General features: G+C 39.3%; 1 protein-coding gene and 1 pseudogene across 1 annotated transcript; both read right to left on the bottom strand.

Annotated features, from left to right (window-relative positions):
* Positions 1-10,986: 10,986 nt before the first annotated feature.
* On the bottom strand, positions 10,987-18,399 carry LOC131257735 (probable glycosyltransferase At3g07620). The gene is made up of 5 exons (XM_058258561.1): positions 18,312-18,399; positions 16,926-18,023; positions 16,661-16,791; positions 13,238-13,586; positions 10,987-12,284 (listed from the first exon to the last, which is right to left on the bottom strand). The coding sequence occupies exons 2-5, from the start codon at positions 17,952-17,954 to the stop codon at positions 11,619-11,621; spliced, it is 2,175 nt and encodes a 724-aa protein (XP_058114544.1). The 5' UTR covers positions 17,955-18,023; positions 18,312-18,399; the 3' UTR covers positions 10,987-11,618.
* A 3,538-nt stretch (positions 18,400-21,937) lies between these two features.
* On the bottom strand, positions 21,938-24,786 carry LOC131257754 (probable glycosyltransferase At5g03795; annotated as a pseudogene).
* Between the last annotated feature and the right edge of the window lie 829 nt (positions 24,787-25,615).

Here is a 25,615-nt window from a genome sequence, read left to right as displayed (position 1 = left end):
GAAATTTTCACCGCTCAACTCAACATTCAAGTTTGTCAACCAAATAATCTCTTTTTCCCAAATCTGCTTCTTAACATCTCTCAAGATCCATAATACCATTTTCTTACCTATAATGCGACAAACAGCAAAACACCCTTCCCACCACATTGGATAGTTATCCGCTGCGAATCTTGAAAGACCTCTAGGAGCTATTTTGACGTTGAAGTTCTCAGATAACGGATCCAAAGATACCACATTGACATCACCGGTCGAATTTTTAGTGAAAACCCAGTATAGGACATTGTATACATTAACTGCATGATAAAATCTAGTTCCGCCACAGTGATTTGGAATGAACCCAAGATCCTTCCAAGATGAAGTGGGGGTTCCCACCACTGCTACCAGGCATCGATTTTTCCGTGTGGTTGCTACCACTTTATGTTCCGGTACACATGATATGTTGAGATAGGTAACACGGTTGGATGGGAACAAGGGAGGATTAAGAGGTGGGAGTTGAAAGGTCTGGTGGATCGAGGGGTTGCATACGTAACTTCGCCTTTCTTTCTTGTTTATGACAAGTAACAAGCTCATACAGACACATGATGAGATATGTAAATTTACATCATGGCTGTGAAAATATATATGTTTGGATCGTTCTGCTTGCAGACTAATAAACATTGGATCTAGTAATAAATTGCGCCATTGGTTACATACACACCTGAATTTAATAAGTGATTTCACAGGCAGCCAAGCTAATATCTCAACCACTAGATCGAATGGCAATGGCAACCTTTCGTTTTCTTCATTCTCTACTTTTCTTGAATTTTGAATAGGCCAGGCTCGACGAACACACCACAAATAGTTCACTTCTCTTGAATTTTGAATAAGCCAGGCTCCTCGGACATACCACAGATAGCTCAAAATCCAGGCCAAGACCAACCCCAACATAGGCCAGTCTAGACGGCCAGACCACAGACAGCCCAAAATCCAGACTAAGATGAACCCCAGCAGGGTAAGCCTGTTGACAGGCCTAATTTCTTCCATGAAGCTTTTTTTTCTCTTTTTTGCTTTTTTTCTTTTTAAAATAATAATTTATGAAGTATGTTTATATAGGGTAGGGATCTACCTTACGTGAGGCTTAAGTGATCTTGCGTGATTTTATTTTATTTCATTTCTATCTTTGCCCTTTTCATTAGCAAAGTCACTTACGATGTTCAAGGTGGTAAATTTATATCCACACACCGTCCATCTATTTTTCCAGGTCACTTTAAGGCATGGGCAAAAAAATGATTTAGATCCAAAGCTCAAGTGAATCACACCACTTAAAGAAGTGGGATAATAACATCCACTATTGAAATCTTTTTATGGGCAACCATAATGTTTATTTGTCATCCAACCTGTTCATAAGGTCACAAAAATCAACTTAGTCCAAAACTTTTATAGCCCAAGAAGTTTTAGTGTTCAATTCCTACTGTTTTCTATGATGTGGTCCACCTATATGATCTAAAAAACTGGATGGATGATGCTGATATAACACATATACGGTGTGGTCCACCTATATGATCTAAAAAAAAAAAAGGATAGATGATGCTGATATAACACATATATCGGAGCTTTACTATATCAAAACCAACACTGCGGTGATCTGGAAACGAATTAGGTGGGGTCATACGCTACGCAATTCAAGTCGGCAAAGGTTGAAGCGGAATGTTGGCATGAAAATCTAATATATGTGCTGCATATACACGACATCCATTGTAAATTGATTATAGCATTAAAATCAAAGTCATCCAGAGATCTAACAATTCAATTTCTGATTATCAAATGAATGACTAAAACTAAATAGGTTAGGGTAAAATATCAATGGGTTATTTCAGATGAATTAAAATCATCCAATTAGTATCAATTCCTGTTACTGCACGTGGCAAACATAAAAGAAAGTATTAAAATTTTATTGGATCGAGAATAGGTGTCAAATTTCTAAATTTAGATAATATTGATACAAAACTCCTATTACCCTCGAAAGGATTTTAACGGTAGACATTCAATCCCATGCTACTTTTTACCGTATGGTCCACTTGATCATTGGATTTGTCTTATTTTTCCGCTGAATTCTTACAATTAGCTTACCAAATGGACAGATGGTTTGGACATTCCAGGTGATGGGACCCACAGAACTTGGTGACGTCGACGAACGCAGATTGCATCCTGCCCGCTGGACGGACCATCTAGGCAGATCTACGGAGGGGCCCACCGTATCTGTTCATCCACGCCGTCCATCCTTTTCCTCGGACGAATGAGGCAAACCCAACGCCCCAGTGCACCATAACAAAGATGACTCTTGCATTTAATGCAAAGCATTAAATGCAACCCAAACCAAGTACCCAATTTGGTGTGGTCCACTTGAGCGTTGGATCTGATCTACATTTTTGTCTTGTACTTTAAAATTATTTAAGAAAAGAGATGGACGGCGTAGATAAACAGATTCATCACGCTGGCCCCTCCACCGATCTTCCTGTACGGTACTCTGTCCAGCGGGTGCGGGACGCAATCCGCGTTCGTTGTTAAAGAGCTTTGTTATAATACATCTCCACTTGCTTACTTTTTTTTCTTTATTCTTTTTTTACATCCGTCGGATGTAGTTTCATGTTTCAATGATCCTAACCATTCGTATGATGGGTTCACTGCCAATAGATAATAGCCAAAAAAAAATACGAGATTGAGAAATCCAGTCAGCCGCTCAAACAACAACCGTTAAAGGTCACGATGCCTATTCAAAGGAGAAGAGTTGAATGATCAAATGGTTGAAATTCTCAAATCTTCTCTTTGGGTAATTCTCTCATCCACCATAAGGCCCATCACATAAACGGTTTAGATCACTGAAATAGAACCTTAGATCCAAGGTATACGGTCCACGCCCACTACCTCGGGATGCACCGTAGCAAGTTTGTTGGAAGCGAATGTTAGGTCAACCTTTGCGGCCAATCCTTTTTTTGGGTAGTTTTCATATCAGCTGATTTAGGATGAACTGATTTTTGTGGAATGGCGTCTGATCAACGGTTTGGATCTCGTGTAAATGTTCTGTCCTGGCAGATGCCACTGCCGCTGGGACGCGTATTAGCTACGGGCAGGTTGAATATAGAGATTCGTACGGAAGTGATGTCACCAAGTTATGTGGGCCCACTGTGATGTATGTGGGCCCCACTATGATGTATGTGCTTTATCTACACCGTTCATTTATTTGGAGATTTATTTTTAGGGCATGAGTCAAAGAATGAGGTAGATCCAAAATACGTAGTTGACCCCACCACAGAAAAAAAAAAATGTGGGGAGATTGATTCCTGCTGTTGAAATCTTCTTAAAGCTCGCCGTGATTTTTATTTGAAATCTAACCTGTTCACGAGTTAACACAGACATGAAAGAATGGAAAAAACAAAAATCAATCAATTTAATCAAAAACTTTGTAGCTTATTTAAGTTTTTAATCGTGGGCAACATTCTCCCCACTGTTTTATGTGGTGAGGTACGCTAGAGCTTTGAATGGCGCGCTGGATTGGCTACTCCCCTGCCATCAGCCAATGGCTAGTGGTCGGTGCTATGTGGGCCCCACCATAATGTATGCAATTCATCTATGCTATCCATTTATGTTTCTAGATCATTTTATGGTATGAGACAAAAAATGAGGTATATACCAATCTCAAGTGGACCACATTATAGGAAAACCTAGTTGAAAGAATGTCGATCATTAAAAACTTTCTGGGGCCGTAAAAGTTTTCGATAAAGCTGATCTTTGTTTTTTCCATTCATCTGGGTCTATATGACATAATCAACAGATTGAAATAAACATTACATTGGGCCTTGGGAGAATTTTAATGGTGGATATCCAATCACTTTTGTTTTCCTGTGGTGTGGCCCACCTGATATCTATATTCCTCTCATTTTGGTATCAAGCCCTAAAATGATCTTTAAAAATGGATGAAACACATATATCATGGTAGGCTCAGAAAAGTGCCTAATGTTAAAAGTTGGGATGTGTATAATGTAAGAGAGAAAATCTCTCTTAAAGGATAATTTTGGATTAAAAATAATAATAATTACATAGCAGGTAAATTTTCAACAAAAAGGACTCCCATCAGTACAAAAATTCAGTGTTAACAAACACGCCCTACAAACCTAGTTATAATTACTTATTAAGCGCACTCCCATGATAGGTAAGATCCTATGCATCCCCTTAGGTTAACCCCACTGCCTGATGAAAATCAGCACAATCAAAGGAACAAAGTGGGAGGGGTAAGTCCACCCTTGATTTTCATGAAGGCCTACTTGAGATGGGAAACAACTTGATTTTTGTCTGACCCTTTGTATATTAATTAGAGTTGTACACGAATCGAGTTAGCTCGATCAGCTCGCTCAAATCCACTTGGAAAAGCTTGACTCGCTTTAGGTCAAAATTGGATTCGGATTGAGTTGAGCTGGTTTTTGGAGTTCGTAAAAATTTTGAGCTGAGTTTGAGCTTGCCCGGGCTCGACTCGACTCAGATCGAACCTCAACTCGAACCGACTCGGATCAAATGAGCTCGGTGACTCGGTTATTTTAATATGAATTCTGCTCGCCGAGTATTTGATGAAATGATTCAACGAAGTGTTGGCGAAGAAGGAATGGATACATCGGCTATTTGATTTTGATACTGTTCGCTCGAGTGTTTGATTTTGATGCTGCTTTCTAGGTATTTGATGAAATACTTGTAAAATATTATTACTATTCTATATTATGTGAGAATTTGAAGACGCATTCTACCTGTTTGAGAAAATACTGAACATGCTCCAACCCGGCTCAAACTGGCCCGAGCTGCTGACCAAATCGAGCCGAGCTAGCAAGACAGGCTCGAGGACCGAGCTGAGTCAAGTTTGAGCTGCCAAGCTTGACTCGGTTCAATTCTTGTACAACTCTAATATTAATAGATGAAGGATCTTGATGACTTGGATTATGTAAACACAACATGTTTCGCCCAACGGAAATCAATGATGGGCATGCCATCTTGATTTGTCCCCTCTTTTGTGGCCCACCTGAGTTTAATTTTTGGGCAACATGCGTAACATGTTACATATGGTTGTGATGCATTTGATGAATGGGTAAGATGCCGTGAATGCATCATGTACTTGTGGTAGCTTACATTGGCACCAGTACCTCTAGGTAACTGGCCATAGCTTATTGTCACACCAGAAGATTAGGTGCGGCCCTTACCTGGGGCTACCTTAATGTATGTATTGTATATCCATGTTGTCCATCCCTTTTGCCATATTTTTTTAATGCATGAACTTGAAAATAAAACAGATCCAAATCCAAGGACGTCCATTTCATAGAAAATGGTGATGGTTGACCATCAAAAACTTCTGGTGGGTCGCAAAAGTTTTGGATTGACCTTATTAACAGGTTGGATGGCAAGAAAACATTGGCCCCTAGTAGGTTTTTAATGGTGGGGGATTTAATCACAACTGTTTCTGATGGCATGGTCCACCTGAGATTTGGATCTGCATTAATTCTGGCTCATGCCCCTAAAATGATCTGGAAAAAGGGATTGCCGACATGGATATAAAACACCTACATTAAGGTGGGCCCTAAGGTAAGGGCGAGGAAAGCATCAAAGTGGGACGTGATATGGGTGGAGCAAACCATGTGTTGGATTCATATGTGTATAATACATGTCGGAGATAAGGTCATTCATAGTGCATCTTGAACATCCCAACTAAAAAAAAAAAAAACAGAAGAGCACACATGCTTGTTAAATAAATTCGGATCCTCTTGCAACAAACAGAAATATCCTGTTAGCATTGCATGCATGTTTGTTAAATAAATCTAGATTCTCTACTTACCACAAACAGAAAATTTCTTTCAACATTGTGTAATGATGTGACTCAATTAGATTGGAACAAGCAGGTTTTTTTGCTTGTGGCAAACAAAGGATCCAGATTCTGATTATGAATGAATATAGGCTACTGGACTTTTTCTGATGGCCCATTTATTCTACAATTTATTCAACTGGATCAGATTGTTAGCCGTTGATTGAGTTTGATAGCATGACCTATAATATGAACCCTATAAAAGCAACCAAAACTCAGCTATTCCACTGACAATTATAATTCAAATTAGTTATCCCAAAGGTAGAAGAATGGCACAAATTTCAAGAAATTAAAAGCATCATATAAATTCATGAAATTAAAAGAATATGAGTTCAATCAATAATGAAATTGTAGAGAGATAGTAAAGAGATTTTGCAAAACACTTTTTCTAATTATCAAATGTATTAGTTGGAGTTTAATAGTTCTTGTTTCAAGAACCATTGGCAAGCGGAAATAAAACATTACTAGATAACAGAATCCCAGTAAATATAGGTTTCCATTAGCAAGATGAAAGAAGGTAGAGAACAGAATCCCACTTAATGTATGTTTCAATTCATATAAGCTGATTTGAAGGGCTTGACAAACGCGCCACTGAAACTGAAAGCTCCAACTCGGATAAAAGTGGTAGGAACCAGTCCGGCATAGGCCCATCATGCCTCGAAATTCCATTGCAATAAACAAGGCTAGGCATGTAAGAAATCCGGTTAGCTTCCGCATTACATTTATGGAGAGTCCTGTTTGTGACAATATGGTAATAATAGTATTCCTTCGGTGAATTTTTGATGAAGGTAATCCATCCATTGTCCTTATACTCGTAGAGAGGACGGAAATTTTCACCGCCCAACTCAACATTCAAGTTTGTCAACCAAATAATCTCCTTTTCCCAAATCTGCTTCTTAACATCTCTCAAGATCCACAATACCATTTTCTTACCTATAATGCGACAAACTGCAAAACACCCTTCCCACCACATTGGATAGTTATCCGCTGCTAATGTTGAAAGACCTGTAGGAGCTATTTTGACATTGAAATTCTCAGACAACGGATCCAAAGATACCACATTGACATCACCGGTCGAATTATTAGTGAAAGCCCAGTGTAGGACACTGTTTACATCAAGTGCGGGATAAAATCTAGTTCCGCCACAGTGATTTGGAACGAACCCAAGATCCTTCCAAGATGAAGTGGGGTTTCCCACCACTACTACCAGGCATCGATTTTCCTGTGTGATAGCTACCACTTTATGTTCCGGTACACATGATATTTTGAGAAATGTAACGCTGTTGGATGGGAACAAGGGAGGTTTAAGAGGTGGGAGTTGAAAGGTCTGGTGGACCGAGGGGTTGCATACGTAACTTCCATTTTCTTTCCCGTTTATGACAAGTAACAAGCTCTCACAGTCACATGGTGTGATTTGTAGATTTACATCATCACTGTGAAAATATATTTGTTTGGATCGTTCTGCTTGCAGACTAATAAACATTGGATCTAAAAATAAATGGCGCCATTGGTTACACACCTGAATTTAATAAGTGATTTCACGGGCAGCCAAGCTAATATCTCCACCACTAGATCGAATGGCAATGGCAACCTTTCGTTTTCTTCATTCTCTACTTCTCTTGAATTTTGAATAGGCCAGGCTCGACGGACACACCACAAATGGTCACTTCTCTTGAATTTTGAATATGCGAGGCTTGACGGACAGACCACAAGTAGTTCAAAATCCAGGCCACGACCAACCCCAACATAGGCCAGTCTGGACGGCCAAACCACAAACAGTTGAAAATCCAGAAGATGAACCCCAAGAGGGTAAGCCTGTTGGCAGGCCTAATTCCTTCCATGAAGGTTTTTTTTTAAATTTTTTTATTTTAATGAAGTATGTTTATTTAGGGTAGGGATCTTAAGCTTACGTGAGGCTTAAGTGATCTTGCGTTAAAATCTTGAAATTTTATTTTATTTATATCCACACCCTCCATCTATTTTTCCAAAGTCACTTTAAGGCATGGGCGAATAAATGGGATAGATCCAAAGCTCAAGTGAATCACACCACAAAGAAGTGGGATAATGACATCCACCATTGAAACCTTTTAGGAGCCACCTTAATGTTTATTTGCCGTCCAACCTGTTCATAAGGTCACAAAAACCTAGAGTGAGAAAAAAAATACAAAATACAAAAATCAGCTTGGTCTAAAACTTTTGTGGCCCAAGAAGTTTTAAGTGTTCAATTCCTACTGTTTTATAAGATGTGGTCCGGCTATATGATCTTTAAAAAAAATGGATGGATGATGCTGATATAACACATATACGGTGTGGTCCACCTTTATGATCTAAAAAAAGGTTTGCTATATCAAAACCAACACTGCGGTAATCTGGAACCGATATAGGTGTTGTTATACGCTACGCAATCCAAGTCGGCAAAGGTTGAAGGGACGCGGATTGCGTCCTACCCCCGCCCGGACGGTAATCCGTCTGGGCAGGGCTCTGTCGAGCCCATAGTAATGTAAGTTTCTTATCCACGCCGTTAACCGTTTTTATCAGATAATTTTAAGGTATTATCCTAAAAATGAAGCAGGTTCACAGCTCCAGTTGACCACACCAAAGGAAGCTGCAGTGATAATGACACCACCGTTGAAACCTTTCAAAGTGCCACCGTGATGTTTTTTTTACCATCCAACCTATTAATAAGGTCATGTAGACGTGGATGAAGTGGAAACACAAATATCAGCCTGATCTGAAACTTCTCCAGCTCCCAAGAAGTTTTTAATGGTGCCCGCTCAATCCTCACTTTGTGGTCCACTGAAGACCTGTACCTGGGTCCTTTTTTGGATAATAACTTAAAATTATCTGGTAAAAACGGTTAACAGCGTGGATAAAACACCAACATCACGGTGGGCCCCACAGATCCCTGCCCGGACGGATTACCTCCGGGCTGCGTTAGGACGCAATCCGCGTCCAGGTTGAAGCAGAATGTTGGCATAAATATCGACCCAATCCAATGTATGTATTGTATATACACGACATCCATTGTAAATTGATTATAGCATCAAAATCAAAGCCATCCAGAGATCTAACAATTCAATTTCTGATTATCAAATGAATGGCTAAACAATGGAATAAACAATGGACGCCGATTTCGTCCTTACCCCCGTCCAGGCAGGTCTCTATGGGACCCACCGTGATGTAATTATTTTATCCACTCCGTTCATCGCTTTTCTCAGATCATTTTAAATTATTATCCTAAAATTGAGGCAGGTAAAGGGATTAAATGGACCACAAAGTGGAGATTTAACGTCGACCATTAAAAACTTCTTGGGAGCTGGAGAAGTTTTGGATCAAGCTGATATTTGTTTTTTCACTTCATCCACGTCTACATGACCTCGTGAATAGGTTACATGGTAAAGAAAACATCATGGTGGCACTTAGAAAGGTTTCAACTGTGGGTGTCATTATCACTGCAGCTTCCTTTGGTGTGGTCAACTAGAGCTGTGGACCTACTTAATTTTTAGGATTATTACTTAAAATGATCTGCGAAAAATGATGAACAGTGTGGATAGAACACTTACATCACAGTGGGCCCCACAGATCCCTGCCCTGATGGATTAGGGTAGGACGTCCACGTCCATGGTATATGGGCTATTTCGGATGAATTAAAATCATCCTATCAGTATCCATTCCTGTTACTGCACGTGGCAAACATAAAAGATCCATACCATCCATCTACTTTTCTTTATTTAGTGGAGAAAGTATTAAAATTTTATTTGGATTGAGCATACATTTTTCAGTACAAGTGCTAAAATTCAACACTTCTAATCTTTCAGCACTTAAATTAAGTTTTAGAATTTAATTTTCAGTTTACCAAACGGTGCCTAAGCCAAACTATTCCACTCTATCAAGGGGCATACCTTCAATTATACCATACTTCACCTCCCTATAAGAAAAACTAATATCAATATATTTGATCCCTAGGAACTTGTCCAACATGCGAATTTAATTGTGGGTCCAGGCAACAGCCATTGGATAGGAGGTGGACATCATACATCTCACATTGCTCAGTATCTCCATCATTGGAGAACTATAGCTATTCAAATATGGCCGGCAAAATGTTTTTACTGTTGTAGTCCATAATGTGTGCCATTAATTACATGGTAATTATCCTATTATGGTTATTATTGTTATGCTAGATCTAAAACAGATACCTCCAATCCAACGGTCTTTGTTGGGCCCACTTGGGTCCCACATGCAAATTTGCACACTACAACAAAGCGCTGAGATTTCTTAACAACAACAATAATCATAATAATAAGAACAACAACAACGACCACGATGACAACAACAACAACAACAATAATCATAATAATAAGAACAACAACAACGACCACGATGACAACAACAACAACAACAATAAGAAGAAGAACCATGACAACAACTACGGTGACAACAACAACAACAACGAAAATGAAATGGTATTTTTAACTTATTTTTGTACATTCCTCGTTTCAACACTTAGGTCTTGGTATCGATCCCTAGTGGGGGTGGCTAAAATGGAGCATGTGTACTGACATGGGTGTGTACTAACAAGCTAACCCAAAATAAATAAATAAGCCCATCATCTTTACATAGAATGTATTTGGCTACATTTATTCCTGGGAAAAAGAAAGAAAGGTATATTCATAAACACTACTGAAATATAGATTCCTAGTTTAAGGTTCTTAGTTGGCTAGTAAGTGAAAATCTCATATTTGTGAAACAATAACTCAATTTCTCAAGGCTGAGAACCCAAATTATAGAGAGGTGCAATGATTGCTTTGTGGAACACTAAATTTTCTTTAAATGCAAATTGCTTGTAAGAATCGTCTGTAATCATGACATGACCTGATGAAAAAGATCCACGTGCACCTATCAGAGGTGAGGCTCGCAATGAAAATGGCAGAAACATTATTTCATCCAAGAGGAATCTTTGCTTTTCACCATGGGCCTCACCTCTAACACATGCACATGGCACTTTTTCCATTGGACCATGTTAGGGGTTACAGTAGATTCCTGCATCCCTTAGTTACAGACAATTCGCATCCCTTTTCTTTGCTGTCCAAATATCTCAAACTGTCACATCAATGAAAAACCTTTTCCATTTCCACTGATTTCTATGGAATAGGTGGTATCAAAAATACCCAAAGAAAAAGCAATGATTATTCAAAATGGGAACATTGATCCATTACCTCCTTTTTTTGTCCATTTAGAAGTCTCACAGTGCCGATTCTCTCTTCTTCTTTTTCCTTGGCTTCTTTCAACAGCTTGCATGCTATGAGTGTTTGAGTTTGATAATACAAAGCCAAGGAAATCCAAATGTATGATGCTCTTCTCTTTGGACAGCCTGTCTCCCCACCTTCATTGAACCTGATTCCATAAACATGGTGCCCATGCTTTACTAATCTTGGCTGTTGATCTGATATGTCCCACCATCAGTCGGATAGGGACACCATGAAAAATCTCCCAGATTAGAAGATCCCAAGCATCCTGCATAGACCTACAACAACGGTCCAATTCCAATGGAAAATAGGCTGATGATCAAGGAATGTAAATCTATGGAGCTGGGTGACTTTTGAGGCAACCAACATCCATCATTTGGCCCATCAGAACAACTGTCTAGATCACCGAGCCATGGGTCCCACATGTAAGGAATCCCATGCCTTGGTGGACCATATCTTTGCTGAGGCTCAGCAGCACTGCATAGTTTCCTTCTTCAGATTCTTATCTGATGCAACCTATTCAACCAAATTGAGTGAAGAATCATGTGAAAGATGTCATACTTCACAGGCTTACTGTGCCATAGAAAATGCTGTTGTACTTTCTTCACTGCTGTTTGCATGGTCAGATACCTCTTCTCGGGGATTGATGCGAGTATGTCCTTCAACATGGGAATATCTTTCTCCACTACAAATACCGCGAACACTTCCCAATCCAAAACCTCAAAGAATGGAGGCACGTAGTTGTCAGATATGATCACAGGGACGCATTCATAGAAGATGGCCTCGACCACTCGTGGGCTGTTAACTCCGTGGCCTCTCGGGCAGATGCAATATTTGCTGGTCTTCATGTGACGGATGTATGTCATCTTACTCTCGACCCCAGGAAGCATCGGGCCGATGATTTTCATGTTGGGGTCTTTGTTCTCCCAGTACTTGAGTAGGATTGTACGGAGCCGACCATGCATATTTCCAGCATAGAACGCCAGAGTTGTCCTCTTGGAAGGTGGTTCACCTCCGAGGTCTCGAAGAGGGTTTTGTCCAGAACGCACGTATGTTTCCGGAAGTGACACATCTCTGCCTAACTTGAAGCCTTTGGAGAGATCGGCATTGCAGAGGGCTCTGACAGAACGCTCCATATTGTGCCTTGTTTCATCTGGCGCCTACAAAAGCATCACTCATCATAGCGTTGTTATGGTTCAGTAGAAGCAAGATGTCTTAGGACTTGGGAGGATATCTTGAAATCAACGCTTTCCACACAAATGAATCTAATCATAATTTCAAAACACACACACACACACACACACAAGGAAAGAAAGAAAAGAAAAGAGAATTTGAAATCAAAGGTTTCCACCCAAATGCAAATGTACTTCCTGAGAAATGTGCTTATGCTGCCTTTTGAGCATGCATAAGATCATTTATTCTAGTGCAGGAGTGACAATCCTCATGTGATTTCTAGATTAGATGTATGTTAAGCTGACACGCATGTAGAGTGTAGACCTTGCCCATTCACATGCAAGCACGCATGATACACTACCACACGTGCCAGAACCAAGCTTTCTATCAGGTGGTCTACATGGTTTAGGTTTCTCATCTAAAGGTCAGTGCTATTTCACCCTTGAAGTGGGTCAGTGCACAGAAAAAATGGATGGCTAAAAAAGAAAAATGTTTTCACTTGAGTGAAACAACCTGATCTTAAGACCTAATCACTGTGGCCCACCTGACAGAAAACTCAGATATGGCACACGTGAGCTTGCATGTGGATGAGCAGAAATCTACACATGTGTGGGCTGCACAAACCTCTCTAAATTAAGCTCCCAAGGCATCTTGTTCTTTGACACCAGACAAAAAGCTTAGATATAAAGAAAGACATTTCAACAAAATGCCAAGCTAGGTTAAGATGCTACAGCCTCAAACTTGAATACCAGTCAGAGAAGAATCATAGTGGAAGTACAAGTTGATAATGGTTTTCTAAATTGTATGTTTCACTCGTGCAACTTACCATACTTCCATCAAATTCAGAGATGCTAAAAACATATCAAATTTAGAAAATCAAGTCTCCAATATCAAAATTCAAACTCTCGTAAATTGATTCTCAGAGGGGAAAGAAACGTACCCAGTCATGGCAAGCCACAAGAAAATGATCTGCACCACCAGTTCTGTTCCAGAAGGGATATTTTACAGCAATCTTGTCCACATAATTCTTCAAGTATGCTACTAGGTTCTTATGATCGTGAGACCTGGGTACATATAAAGCAAACTGTAGCAATCGTGAACTAAAAGGCAAGTAAAACAGGTGGGCTTTTCGGGGGTCCTTCACAACATAGTGCTTGTTTCCTTCCATCAGTTTCATAAACCATCCCTCAGAGGCATAAATTCCTTTGAGCAATGGCTTGTGGAAGATGGGTTTTTCTCCTTCCTTGTAGATGTAGACCTTGAGAATGCGTTCCATCAATTCAAAGCTCCTGCAAGCATATGTAAAAATTTCAAATAAAATGATGTTCATGAGAGCACTCACAAGAAATATCATTATCATTTCTAGGCTGGCAAAAAAAATTTACTCATAAACTTTTTTATTGAACATTTTCTAACATTTTGAAATTTGAATATGTCACCAATATTGAACCTGTATGCTGTTATGTACACCAGGATTCTTCAAAACACACAAGGTACTCATGTCAGATATGACATCACATTCGCATGGGTATCAGATCCATGTCAATATGGCTCAATCATAGAATAACAAAAAAAAACTAATAACGTATGTTTAAATTTTAAAATAAAATATAAAAATATCATATATGTATGTATAGAAAGTAGGTCTCACACACAAATACTTCAACAAAAGCACTACCATCCAACTACCACCTGCACGCATGCACGCGCGCGCGCACACACACACAACTACTTGGACGATAGAGCTACCATCCAACTAGCACCCGCATGCACACATGCACACCAACACACATCGCTGCTAGTCCCCCACCTGCACATATGTACAAGCATGTTCCCATGCCCTGAGATTTGGGGCTCATGCAAGTGTGACACCTGGGCCTGCAATCATGCCCGACACCAACACTCACACCTCAGCAACATAGCTTATGAAAGAATTGAACAAAATAAGGATGTATTCAGAGGGATAAGATATAGTTTTTGACTTTTAGGTAACTAGGCAGTTCAGCTACTCATATCAAACTAGAGAGGGAAGCGGGCAAGGCTAATTCAACACGCTACAAACATCTATCTTGCTTTTTTGTCATGAAGCTTCCACTACAATTATCTCAAAGATCACTAGTTGTCATCATCATCTACGCCTTATCCCAATTAATTGGGGCTGGCCACATGAATCTTGTTTTGCCACACCACTCTATCAAGGGTCATACCTTCAGCTAGACCATAGGTCATCAAGTCTTTTCTTATTACCTCCATCAATGCCCTTTTGAGCCTTCCCCTTGTACTTCTGGAGCCTTCAACTTGTACCAACTCGCGCCTTCTAACCTGCAAGGTTCTTGGTCTTTGTTGCACCTAAACAAACCATCAAGTCTACTTTCCCTCATCTTATTACCTGTTAGTGCTGCTCTGAGTTCCCTCAAACACATTCAGTTCTAATTCTATCCTTCCTCATCTTGCCACGCATCCATCTCAATATCCTCATTTCAGCTACACTCATGATTTTTTTTTGAACGGTGATGAATTTATTTCAAAGAGGCCAAAAGCCTAAAGAATACAAGAAAAAAGCGAAGGGAAAAAAAAAAACGAAACAAAAGCTACAAAGCTACCCAATTGGCAAGAAATAGATCCGTCACTATCATTTTGGATTTGATCACCCATTCCGAAACCAGTTCTATTGCTTACTTGCAGACTTCAACAGAAAGACCTATATGGTTCCTGAAGCACCGATTGTTCCTTTACCGCCATATTACCCAGATCCCAGCCAAAAGACAAAGATGTCATATCTTCTTTCCTATCTTGTCCTTATGATATGAACATATTATCCTTAATTGCTCAACATTCTATTCCATAAAGCATGGTTGGTCTTATAGCTATCCTATAAATTTCCCTTTTAAGTTAATTCAAGGCTGAATGTAAACGGTGGATATGCGTATGCACAAAATCTTGGAAATTCAATTTCCCAAAGTGCATAACTTTCCAATACTCTGTCCAGGTGTTATAAGTAGGTATCTTTGTGAGTTTTGGGACAAGATAATACATGTCTATATCAAACACCACATACCAAGAAGTTAAGGGAAGCATTACCATATATTTGTGATTAAACAGTTCTCTTTTCTAAAATATCCAAAACTTTTCGTTCTATTACTGGAACATCTCCTTAATGTTTCCTAAACATAGTTCGGCATGTCCAACTCTTATTCTAGAAGTTTCCCACATCAACTCCCACATAGTTTCTGCCTTCCAAATCTATTTTGCTCTTGGAATCCATGTTTCCACCGCAATTCCTCGAATCATTCTCACATAGTTCTCATTTTAGACAATGATGACATACTTATGACCATGACCATCACAGTCTTGTCTGTGATTGGCTGATGATGTAATTTTCTGCAATAAAAAAGAGAATCTTATAATTGAATTAGATTATTAACTTATAAATACAATTTAGGACTACCAGTTGCCATTCAAAATTAGACAAAAAAGAGATTTAAAAAAGAAGAAGAAGAAGAAGATGAAGATAATAAACACACGCACCATGCACACACAACAAGGAGTTGATGGCAAAGCTGCCAATTCCACTAGGTAGATGATCTTCCAGGGGTCATTTGGATGCCCATGAAATCCTTAGTTGTGAAAGGTTTACAGGTCGGTGTTTGGATGGCAAAATTTGCCTATAAAGTGTTAACGAACTCCCCTTTTTTCCAGGCAAAAACCTATGTCTAATATTAGAAGTAAACTCTTTACACCTAAAAAGACATTATAGATATTAGAGCATGGTGGTTGATGCACATGCATGCTCTGTGGGGCCCACAGTGATGTCGACAATACATTCATCATGTGTGTCCCTTGATGCTTTCATACGGACCCCAAAAAATAGGCCGATTGATCATTAGGGGGGCCACTCGACAGCAAACAGTTGGGATGGGACAATCATCAAAGTGGGGACCACTATGATGGGTGCAATACATCCAATCTGTCTATCATGTACATCTCTTTATGCTACCCTACTACCTGAAAAACCAAGCTCTTTTTATGTGATTTGAAGATTTTGCTGGTATTTACTACTCCAAGCTCTAATTGGTATGAATACCCACTTTATACATTGTACACACTTTACTAGTTAGCCAAACTTATAAATTGTTTGCCCATAAACACTTCACCACTTAAAAGCCAAACAGGATAGCTTGTACAGAGTTTACACCTGAAACTCTTCAGGTGTAAAGTGTTCACAACTACTAGCATGCCTCTCCCATCACTAATTTATTTTTATTCAAAGCTTCAAATAGAAAGCTTAGAGAAGCATCAGTTAAAAGCTCTCCACACCTTAGTAAAGCTATTGTCTCAATCCTGAACCTTTTAACAGGCTCACCTTTTAAACATGGAAATATTCCGAAAAGCAGGAGCATGGAGTTCACGATCATCCTTCAAAATGGGAGCATTCTCAATCTGTTTCTTTGCAGATAAAAGCTCCCGATCACGTACAGAAGACCACCTTGGTTTCTACAACAGAGAATTAAAAAAGAAGTTATGAAAGAAAAAAGAAGTGAAGAACACATCAAAGCAGCTCATTATTTTAAAATTCAAGTAATAAGATTCTCTCCTATCAAACAAGATCTCTGACTATGAACCCATACCATTGGATGTGAAGAAACTCGCCTCCGAAGCAATAAACAGTTCATCTCAGATATGTTTAACAAAGAAATCCCCTGCTTCTTCTTCATTATAGGAATGATAGCTATTGTAGAATTATCATTTGTACTGACAGAACTCCTTTGCAATGGCCCCATATTTTCACTTTTGGAAAGCATTTTTGTCCCTTGTTTGTCCATAAAAGATACATTTGAGGGAACAGGTTTTGCAAGCTCACTCGAATTTGCATCCGGCTTTTGTAGTACTGACCTGTTTGTATCCAATGTGAAAACAGAACCCGACTTTCCAACATTAGATAATGCAAAATCCTCACCCAGTTTTCCAACATTCTCTACTGAAGACTCATTTTCTGGGTCTCCAGCCTTTTCAAGTGTAAAACCTTCATCTTGGTTTGTGACCACCTCTAACACGAAATCATGACCTGGGTCTACAACATTCTCAACCAAAAATCCATCATCTGGGTCTTGATCCACGTTCACTGCAGAATCATCATCTGGGTCTTCATCCTTCTCTATTGAAAACTCAGAGTCCAGGTCTCTGTCCTTTTTCAGTACAAAATCATCATCTGGGTTTATATCCTTCTCCAACGCAAAACCATCATCTGGGTCTCTATCCTTCTTCAACAGAGAATCACCATCTGGCTCTCTTTCCTTCTCCAACACAAAATCGTCATCCGAGTCTCTCTCCTTTTCCTTCACATCATTACCGCCTTCAATTTCTCCCCCAATTTTAGAACTCTCAAAGTTTTTACCTGCTCCAAGAACTACCAAATCGCTCAAAAGGGAAAGCTCACCGACCCTCATAGATTTGGGAAGAGAATCCTCACCTCCAAAGCTTCTCATTACAAGCACCGGAAACTTAACAGTAGAAAACAGAGACGATGAATCACTTCCATGAAATAAAATGAAGGACTGCAATACTAAAACAACACTGGCCATAATTCCCATCACCATAACCAATCTCCAGCTGTAATTTTTGCATAGATTTCGACATCTGACGAAAAAAGACTCCATACCACCAAAAAGATCAATTACAGGAACTACCCAAAACCAGTGAGAATCAGATTCCTCTCCCTCTCCCACCTGAAAGATTACAGATATATGGCATTCGAACATGAAATGTACGATATCAGGAATTTCACGAAGTGCAAAAATGCAAAAATGCATTTATTAAAAAAAAATGAAGATAAGAAAAGGAGGAAATTGTCACTTTATACTTGAGGAGTGAGACATAAGAGATGGGGAAAAGAAAAAAAGAAAAAAAAAGGCTGGTAGAAATTGAGAAAAATGATATTTGGAATATTGGGTTTTTGTCTTTGCAAGATTAAAAGAGAAGAAAATGGTTTCTGTTTTGAATGTAGTCAGAATTACCTCTGGCTTTCGATCTTGCCATTTCTTGGAAAAGGACGAGCTGCTTTCAGTGAGCTTGAAACTGTTTCTTCTCTTCCTTATCAACTTCGGCGGACGCCGATTTCCTGCGAAAGCCTTTCGCAGGAAGTTCCTGCGCAAGGATTCTGGATGGGGCCCACTGTAATGTTTGTTAGAAATCCAACCCGTCCATCCGTGTTTTGAACTCATTTTAGGACGTGAGACCGAAAATGATTTGGATCCAAAACTCAAGTGGGCCATACTAGATGAAACAGTGGGGAAATGAATTCCTACCGTTGAAACCTTCCCAGGAAACACCTTGATGTTTATATTCCATCCAAACCGTTTATAAGGTCATTTTCACTGAGATGAAGTGAAAAGACCAAGAAATTAAATTCGATACAAAAATTTTGTGGCCATATAAATGTTTCAACGGTGGTCACTAAATCCCCACTGTTTCCTCTCGTGTGGCCCACTTGAGTGTTTGATCCTCCTCATTTTTGGTGGAATATCCTAAAATGAAGTGGAAAAACGGATGGACGGAGTAGCTTTCTCACAAACATGCGTAGTGGACCCCACACAGAATCTTGCGCAGGAACTTCCTGCGAAAGGCTTTCGCAGGAAATCCGCGTCCAACTTCGGCAGAGGAGAAGTGGCAAGCTGGTCGGAAATGCCCTTGGTGTTGCAGAGAATTACAATAATGCCACATCATCATCTAGTTTGTAAAGGACAATGTATCTCCATTTTATAAAATTTATTATCCCATCAACGTTATAATTGCAAGGGTGGGGGACAACAAATTTAAGAAAAATTATCACATACAGCCGCTGCATGTGATCTACAAAACATCCATTTCTTTTCCGAAAATATTTCAAATATGTGGAATATCCAATCCGTGCAAAATGTGGGCCATACCATGATGATCATTTGCTATGAAAATCAGGATGAAACACTCATCAAACAGTAAACAATGAAAAAGTCATTAAACAACTGATGGTATGACTCGGCATATTGATGTGGCTCATACAATAAGTAGATTGAAAATATTTACATATTAAGTGGTTATCTTGGTGTAGCCCACTTATTGCATGGATTAGATACAAGCGGAAGTTATGTGATACTCGGGCAGAGTGTGATGGCTCACACGCATACAGTCCATACTGATATGGCTCATACGATAAGTTGACACGACTTCTTTTTTTTTTTTAATAAACACACGCACACACACTCACACCCCAACTTCAAGAGTCTTCCACCCGAGCAAGAGTAAGGATCCAGGTTGACAGGACTTATTTTCATATCAAGTGGTTATCTTGGCGTGAGCCACTTATTGCACGGATTAGATATAAAAGAGAGTTATTTGATACTCATCAGAGTGTGATTATTCGCACGCATGCAGTCTACTGTAGAGGGGCAATAATCTCAAAACTAGATTGATTGGACAAATGCACTTTCCTAAATTAATTAGACGTTTGTTGAATTTTAATAGTTCTTTTTTCTTTTCCTTTTTTTTTTTTTTTTTTGGATCATTTTAATCATCCACCAATCAGCTTCTTAGGATCACTAGTTTGGGGTAATTTTTAGGTTATGGCCCACTTCTTTTTCTTTTTCTTTTTCTTTTTTGTTGGGACCTTCTAGATGAACCGTCTGGATCATCTCGTGGCAATGCTGAAATGGTCCCACCCTCCAATGCTAGACTTCGGACCTCGAATAGGATTCCTCACTCAACTACAGCTTCCCCTTTCAATCCAAGAAAAAGTCGGAGATAAAGAAGAAATGGGAAAGGAAATGAGGCATGATCGATGGTGTTGTTTGTGCACCATGTTGGAGGGAGTCATGCTTGTTGTGGATAGGTGAGCACCACCTTTATTTGAATTGGACCGTTGAATAGGTATGCCCCACCTTCGATTGGGGTGACTGCTCATGGTCAGAAAATACACTCTGATCAGACAAGCTTAGGGGTCGTTTGGATGACTGTAAAAGCCATTAAGTTGTAAAGGGATTACGGGTAATCTAATGCCGGCTGTTTGAATACATGTATTGGCAGTTTACGGGTAAAGTCTTTACAAGTTAAAAGGCATCATACATGTTAGAACACAATGGTTAATATACAGTCATGATATGTGGGGCCCACCATAATGTGTATGTCTCATCCAATATATTCATCATGTACTTCCCTTGATGCTATCCATTGGCCTTCAAAAAAAAAAAAAAGTTCATCCATTATCAAATAGACCACATGAGGGAAGGATGAGATGTCGACCATTAAAAACTTTTAGATTGCATTTGGGGCTCACTATGATGGGTGGAAGACATTCAATCTGTTTAGTGTGTGCATGCTTTAATGCCCTCTCTTAGGGCCCTAAAAAGAATATAGTCTTTCGTATGTGATTTGCAGATTTTGAAGGTTCCCAAGCTCTATAATATGAATACCTACTTAATTCATTGTAAACACTTTAGAGACCAGCCAAACACACAAGATTACCGCTTAAAAGCTAAAGGGAAAGCATGTAAACCGATTACACCTGAAGCTCTTTTCAGGTGTAATGTGTTTACAACTAAAAAAGTTACAGGCATCCAAACAACCCATTACATTTGGACCTGTTTGTTTTGCAGTAATCCACAGTAAAAGATTTATTTTTTTCACAAGATTTTTGCTTTCTGTTGTTTGCATTGCTTGAAATGGTGAGAAATCCTCAACACAACATTTTCACCTTTGGATTGCAAGGAACAATGAGGAATCCTTAGTATCAATTCAACTGTATTGATTGTGATTTGAAAATCAAAATTGCATTTTTCCATGTTCTCACCTTAAATTTCTCCAAAATAAAACTACTCATGGTAAAACCCCATATAGCTATTTTCTCTCCCATTATCATGCCATACAAGAAAAAAAAAAAACCATCCTTTATACATACAAAAGAAAATCAAATGGTTTTTTCACCTTTGGATTGCAAGGAACAGTGAGGAATCATCAGCATCAATTCCACTGCATTTGTTGTGATTTGAAAATCAAAATTGCATTTTTTCATGTTTTCACCTCGGATTTCACCAAAATAGAACTACTCCTGGTAAAACCCCATAGACACAAGAAACCCCATATGGCTATTTTCTCTCTCCCATTATCATGCCAGAATAAAAATTAAAAATTAAAAATTAAACATCCTTCATACATACAGAAGAAAATCAAATGGTTTTTTCACTTCATCTTTTTAAATTCAAGCCCAGTCTCACCTTTCTATTATCCCGACATGAAGAAGAGATTATAACTTTCCTCACATTTCTAACTTCAGTGTCTCCCATCTCTTTTGTTTCCTTCTTGTTTACCTTTATGCTCTTCTACCTTAGTATCATGTCTACAGAAGAAAGGAGACTTTCTGTACTAGGATGACAAACCCCCTGCAATGCAAACCCATTATGTCTACTAGAGGAACTAATGGTCAATTGTTTGATAATGCACATGATTTCATACATGTATGGCCTATAGTCCGCTGATCTGAACAGTTGATTTGAAGTCGCTCACTCCGCATGTGGATGACACAGAAATCTCCCATATCAGAAAATCCTATGGTCCTTTTCAGGTTGAATGGGGATGGTTTTTTTTTTTTTTTAATTCCCCTTTCCATCTATTTGCAGGACACCATAATAAACAGATGAGATCTTCCAATATGGAAAACCAGCATTTGATGGCTTGGATCACTGATCTGTGGATCCCACGTGTACAGAATGTAACATTTCAGAAAACAGATATGTTGGTTGATGAGTAGGCTGCTATAATTCCTCTCTGTCTGATTCTCTTTGGACTGCATTTCTTCTATCTATCCCAAATACCCGAAAATTCTGAAACCTTTTACATCCTCTCCGATTCATATCTGATGCAATCTGTTGAGCCAAACTGAATGAAGAATCATGTGAAAGATGTCATATTTCACGGGCTTCTCATGCCACAGAAAATGCTGTTGCACTTTCTTCACACTCATCTGCATTGTCAGGTACCTCTCCCCAGGGATTGATAGGAGTATGTCCTTCAATATGGGAATATCTTTTTGTGCTACAAATACTGCGAACGCTTCCCAATCCAAAACCTCGAAGAAGGGAGGCACGTAATTATCAGAAATGATCACAGGAACACATTCATAGAAGATGGCCTCAACTACTCGCGGGCTGTAGACTTCGTGGCCTCTCGGGCAGATGCAGTACTTGCTATTCTTCATGTGTTGGATGTATATCATCTCACTATCAACCCCAGGAGGCATCAGACCCATGATTTTCATGTCGGGGTCTTTGTTCTCCCAGTACTGACATAGGATTGGACGGAACCTCCCATGCATGGTTCCAGCATAGAAGGCAAGAGTCGTCCTCTGAGAAGCTGGTTTGCCACCTACGTCTCTTAAAGGGTTCTGCCAATAACGTAAGTTTGTGGCAGGAAGAGACACATCCTTGCCTAATGTGAAGTCTTTGGCAACATCAGCATTGCAGAGAGCTCTGATTGAATTATTCATATGGTCTCGGGTTTCATATGGTGCCTGAAAAGGTGTGGTTTATCAGAATCTCAAAATGGTTTAGATTATGTACAGTTCAAATGGGTTAGGACAAAACTTTGTAACCTTTCTTCAATTGAAATTTCTGCTGAAAGTGTATGTGATTGTTCTAAAAAAATGCACTTGCAATACTTTGAGATGCATTTTAAGTTTATATTGGAGAGTATATAGTCCCAGCCCAATTGGAGTTTCAGTTTGTACAAGTGGGCCCCATGTTTCAGGGATCTAGTCTGTTGATATGTTGGACCCAGTTTGGATGTTCCATCAACCAATAAACTCCCACATAGGAAAATCCTAACCTAGAAAAATGCTGAGCAAATAGAAGGTTGTGAAAGAAGACAGAAACAGTTCATGCTCAGCCAAAGAAATGCCAAATATTCAATGACTAGGGTCTTCCTATCTGGGGGACTTGTACATGGACCATCCACAGTGGGACCCATCATATCAATGGCTTGGACCAATGAACTCGGCCTACTTGAACACACTGAAAACCGAATTATATCTCCCAGACTGAGCATTTATATACCTCTTCAATATAGTTTTCCAAGCAAAAATCACTAATTCAAACCACAACTGAATTTACCACAAAAACTAGCTATAATTGCATCTGCAGAAGCCCATTTTGAATGTCCTTAATGTTTCACTTGGAAAAACTACCACACTTTGGTGGAGCTATAGGCTGCATTTGGATGCTCTAAAAGTCGGTCAGGCTGCTATCTTTTCTGCTCAAACAAATTTCCAGACTGCTTCAAGTCCAACATGAAACATTTTCAAGAGCTTCGCTGAGCCCACACACAAGGAATGCTACCTACATGCCACCACATGTGCCAATGTGGCCGACATGTACAATATCCAAGTTGTCCATCACATGGATCTAATGTTATAAAAAAAAAAAAAAACTGTACCGAGTGGTGGAACGACCTTATTCTTACCGGAGCATCTAAATGGTCGAAACCCTCTGATGAATGGATAGATTGCTTTCCAATGTACCATGCTGGCACATGGATGCAAACATGAGCTGCCTTATACATGGTGTGGACTGAACAAAGCTCCATCTTCAATATTCACTTTGGGCTGAACAGGTGGAAACTAGTGTCCACATAATGAGGTTTTGTTTTCCACTCTACTCAAAATCCACAACAGAATGGATAACCACCTGCTCTTAATATCCATGCCACTTGCCATTTTAGGTACATATAAATGCATATGTGGTGATTAAAAAGGACCACTTTAGATGCTGAAATTTACAAACTACTCTTGCAAATTATTTCCAGAAGGCAAGGAAGCATACCCAATCATGGCAAGCAACGAGAAAGTGATCTGCGCCACCAGTTCTGTTCCAAAAAGGATATTTTGCAGCATCATCCACAGTCCTTCAAATATTTTATCAGGTTCTTCCGACTGTGCAATTCAGGTTTATGCAAGATAGCCCGTAGAATACGTGAACTAAAAGGCAAATAAAACAGGTGGGATTTCCAGGGTTGATTCACAACAAACTGCTTGTTTCCCTCCATCAGTTTCATAAACCATCCCTCGGATGCATAAATTCCTCTAAGAAATGGCATATGGAATATGGGTTTTTCTCCTTCCTCATATACATAAACCTTGAGTTTGCGCTCCATCAACTCATAGCTCCGGTAAGTGTGATAATGTAGAAAGTCAAATCAGATGTTGTTCGTGGGAGCCATCTTGATGATCCTATGGGGTACCTTCTGGTTTTAGCACAAGTGAAATGCATTTTGACATGAACTTATAAAAGCATTGAATAGAATAAGCATGTCTAGGAGGATGGAAATTATTGCTCTTTGTTTAAGTAGCTAAGCAGTTAAATAACACATAGCAGTTCGACCCATATAAAATACTCGCAAAATTCAGTTTGCGTCACTGCAACATGATATCAGAAAGGAATAAAAAGAACCACGAAAACTTTTCATATGTTAGGCTGCGCATGCAAGTTACTATATTTGCATTGAGTGGAATGGCTAGTAATTGAAATTGCCTTTGTGCTCAATTTGGGTCTCTGCCACATTGACTTGCCATTTCAAGCCGGTTTGATGGGATCTTCCCATTCCACTCAGCATCACAAACAAAAGCAAATTTCAAATACAAAGTCGGACCCATTTAAACAGGAATACAGGATACAATGGCATTTTCAGCCTATTCCAAATGGAGCCTTAATCATGGAGCTGCCACCATCCTCTATTGAATATCTGTCTTATCCTGAATACTGCCATGATATATTTAAATCAATCTCAATCCCGAAGTCATAATTTCAGAATAAAACTTGGAGCGGATGAAAATACACATGGTTTCATGTCTTATGCAGTGCATCAGTATGGGCATTAAGGCAGGTATGCAGGTCAGTTGCATTCTCTATGCACATCAGATACTGCCAGAGTGTTTATGAAACACCTCATAACAAGGACCCATTTTACTATTCCACATAGAAGAGTAATGATGTACCAGATGATCCTCATTCTGTTCCCCAGATGTTTTCTATAGTGTTGACCTAACATAATACAGCTTCTTCGAGTCTTCTCTGTAAAATCCCATGGCAATTCCCAGACACTTCAGGTGTTCCAAATCAAGTAAACTCGTGGGGCATTGCGTTTTCGTTGCAATGTCTTCAATTATCCTTGCATGTGATTCCTCTTTCTACTCAACACTTGCTTATGTTTTTACATCAGGAAGTACGAATTGAACATTCTAAAGAATCAAACAATTACATACAAATTATTTCCTTCTTAATAATAAAATTTAGGATAA

Source organism: Magnolia sinica, chromosome 1, assembly GCF_029962835.1.
Source record: "Magnolia sinica isolate HGM2019 chromosome 1, MsV1, whole genome shotgun sequence".
Lineage (NCBI taxonomy): Eukaryota > Viridiplantae > Streptophyta > Magnoliopsida > Magnoliales > Magnoliaceae > Magnolia > Magnolia sinica.
This window is presented reverse-complemented; position numbering and strand designations above follow the sequence as displayed.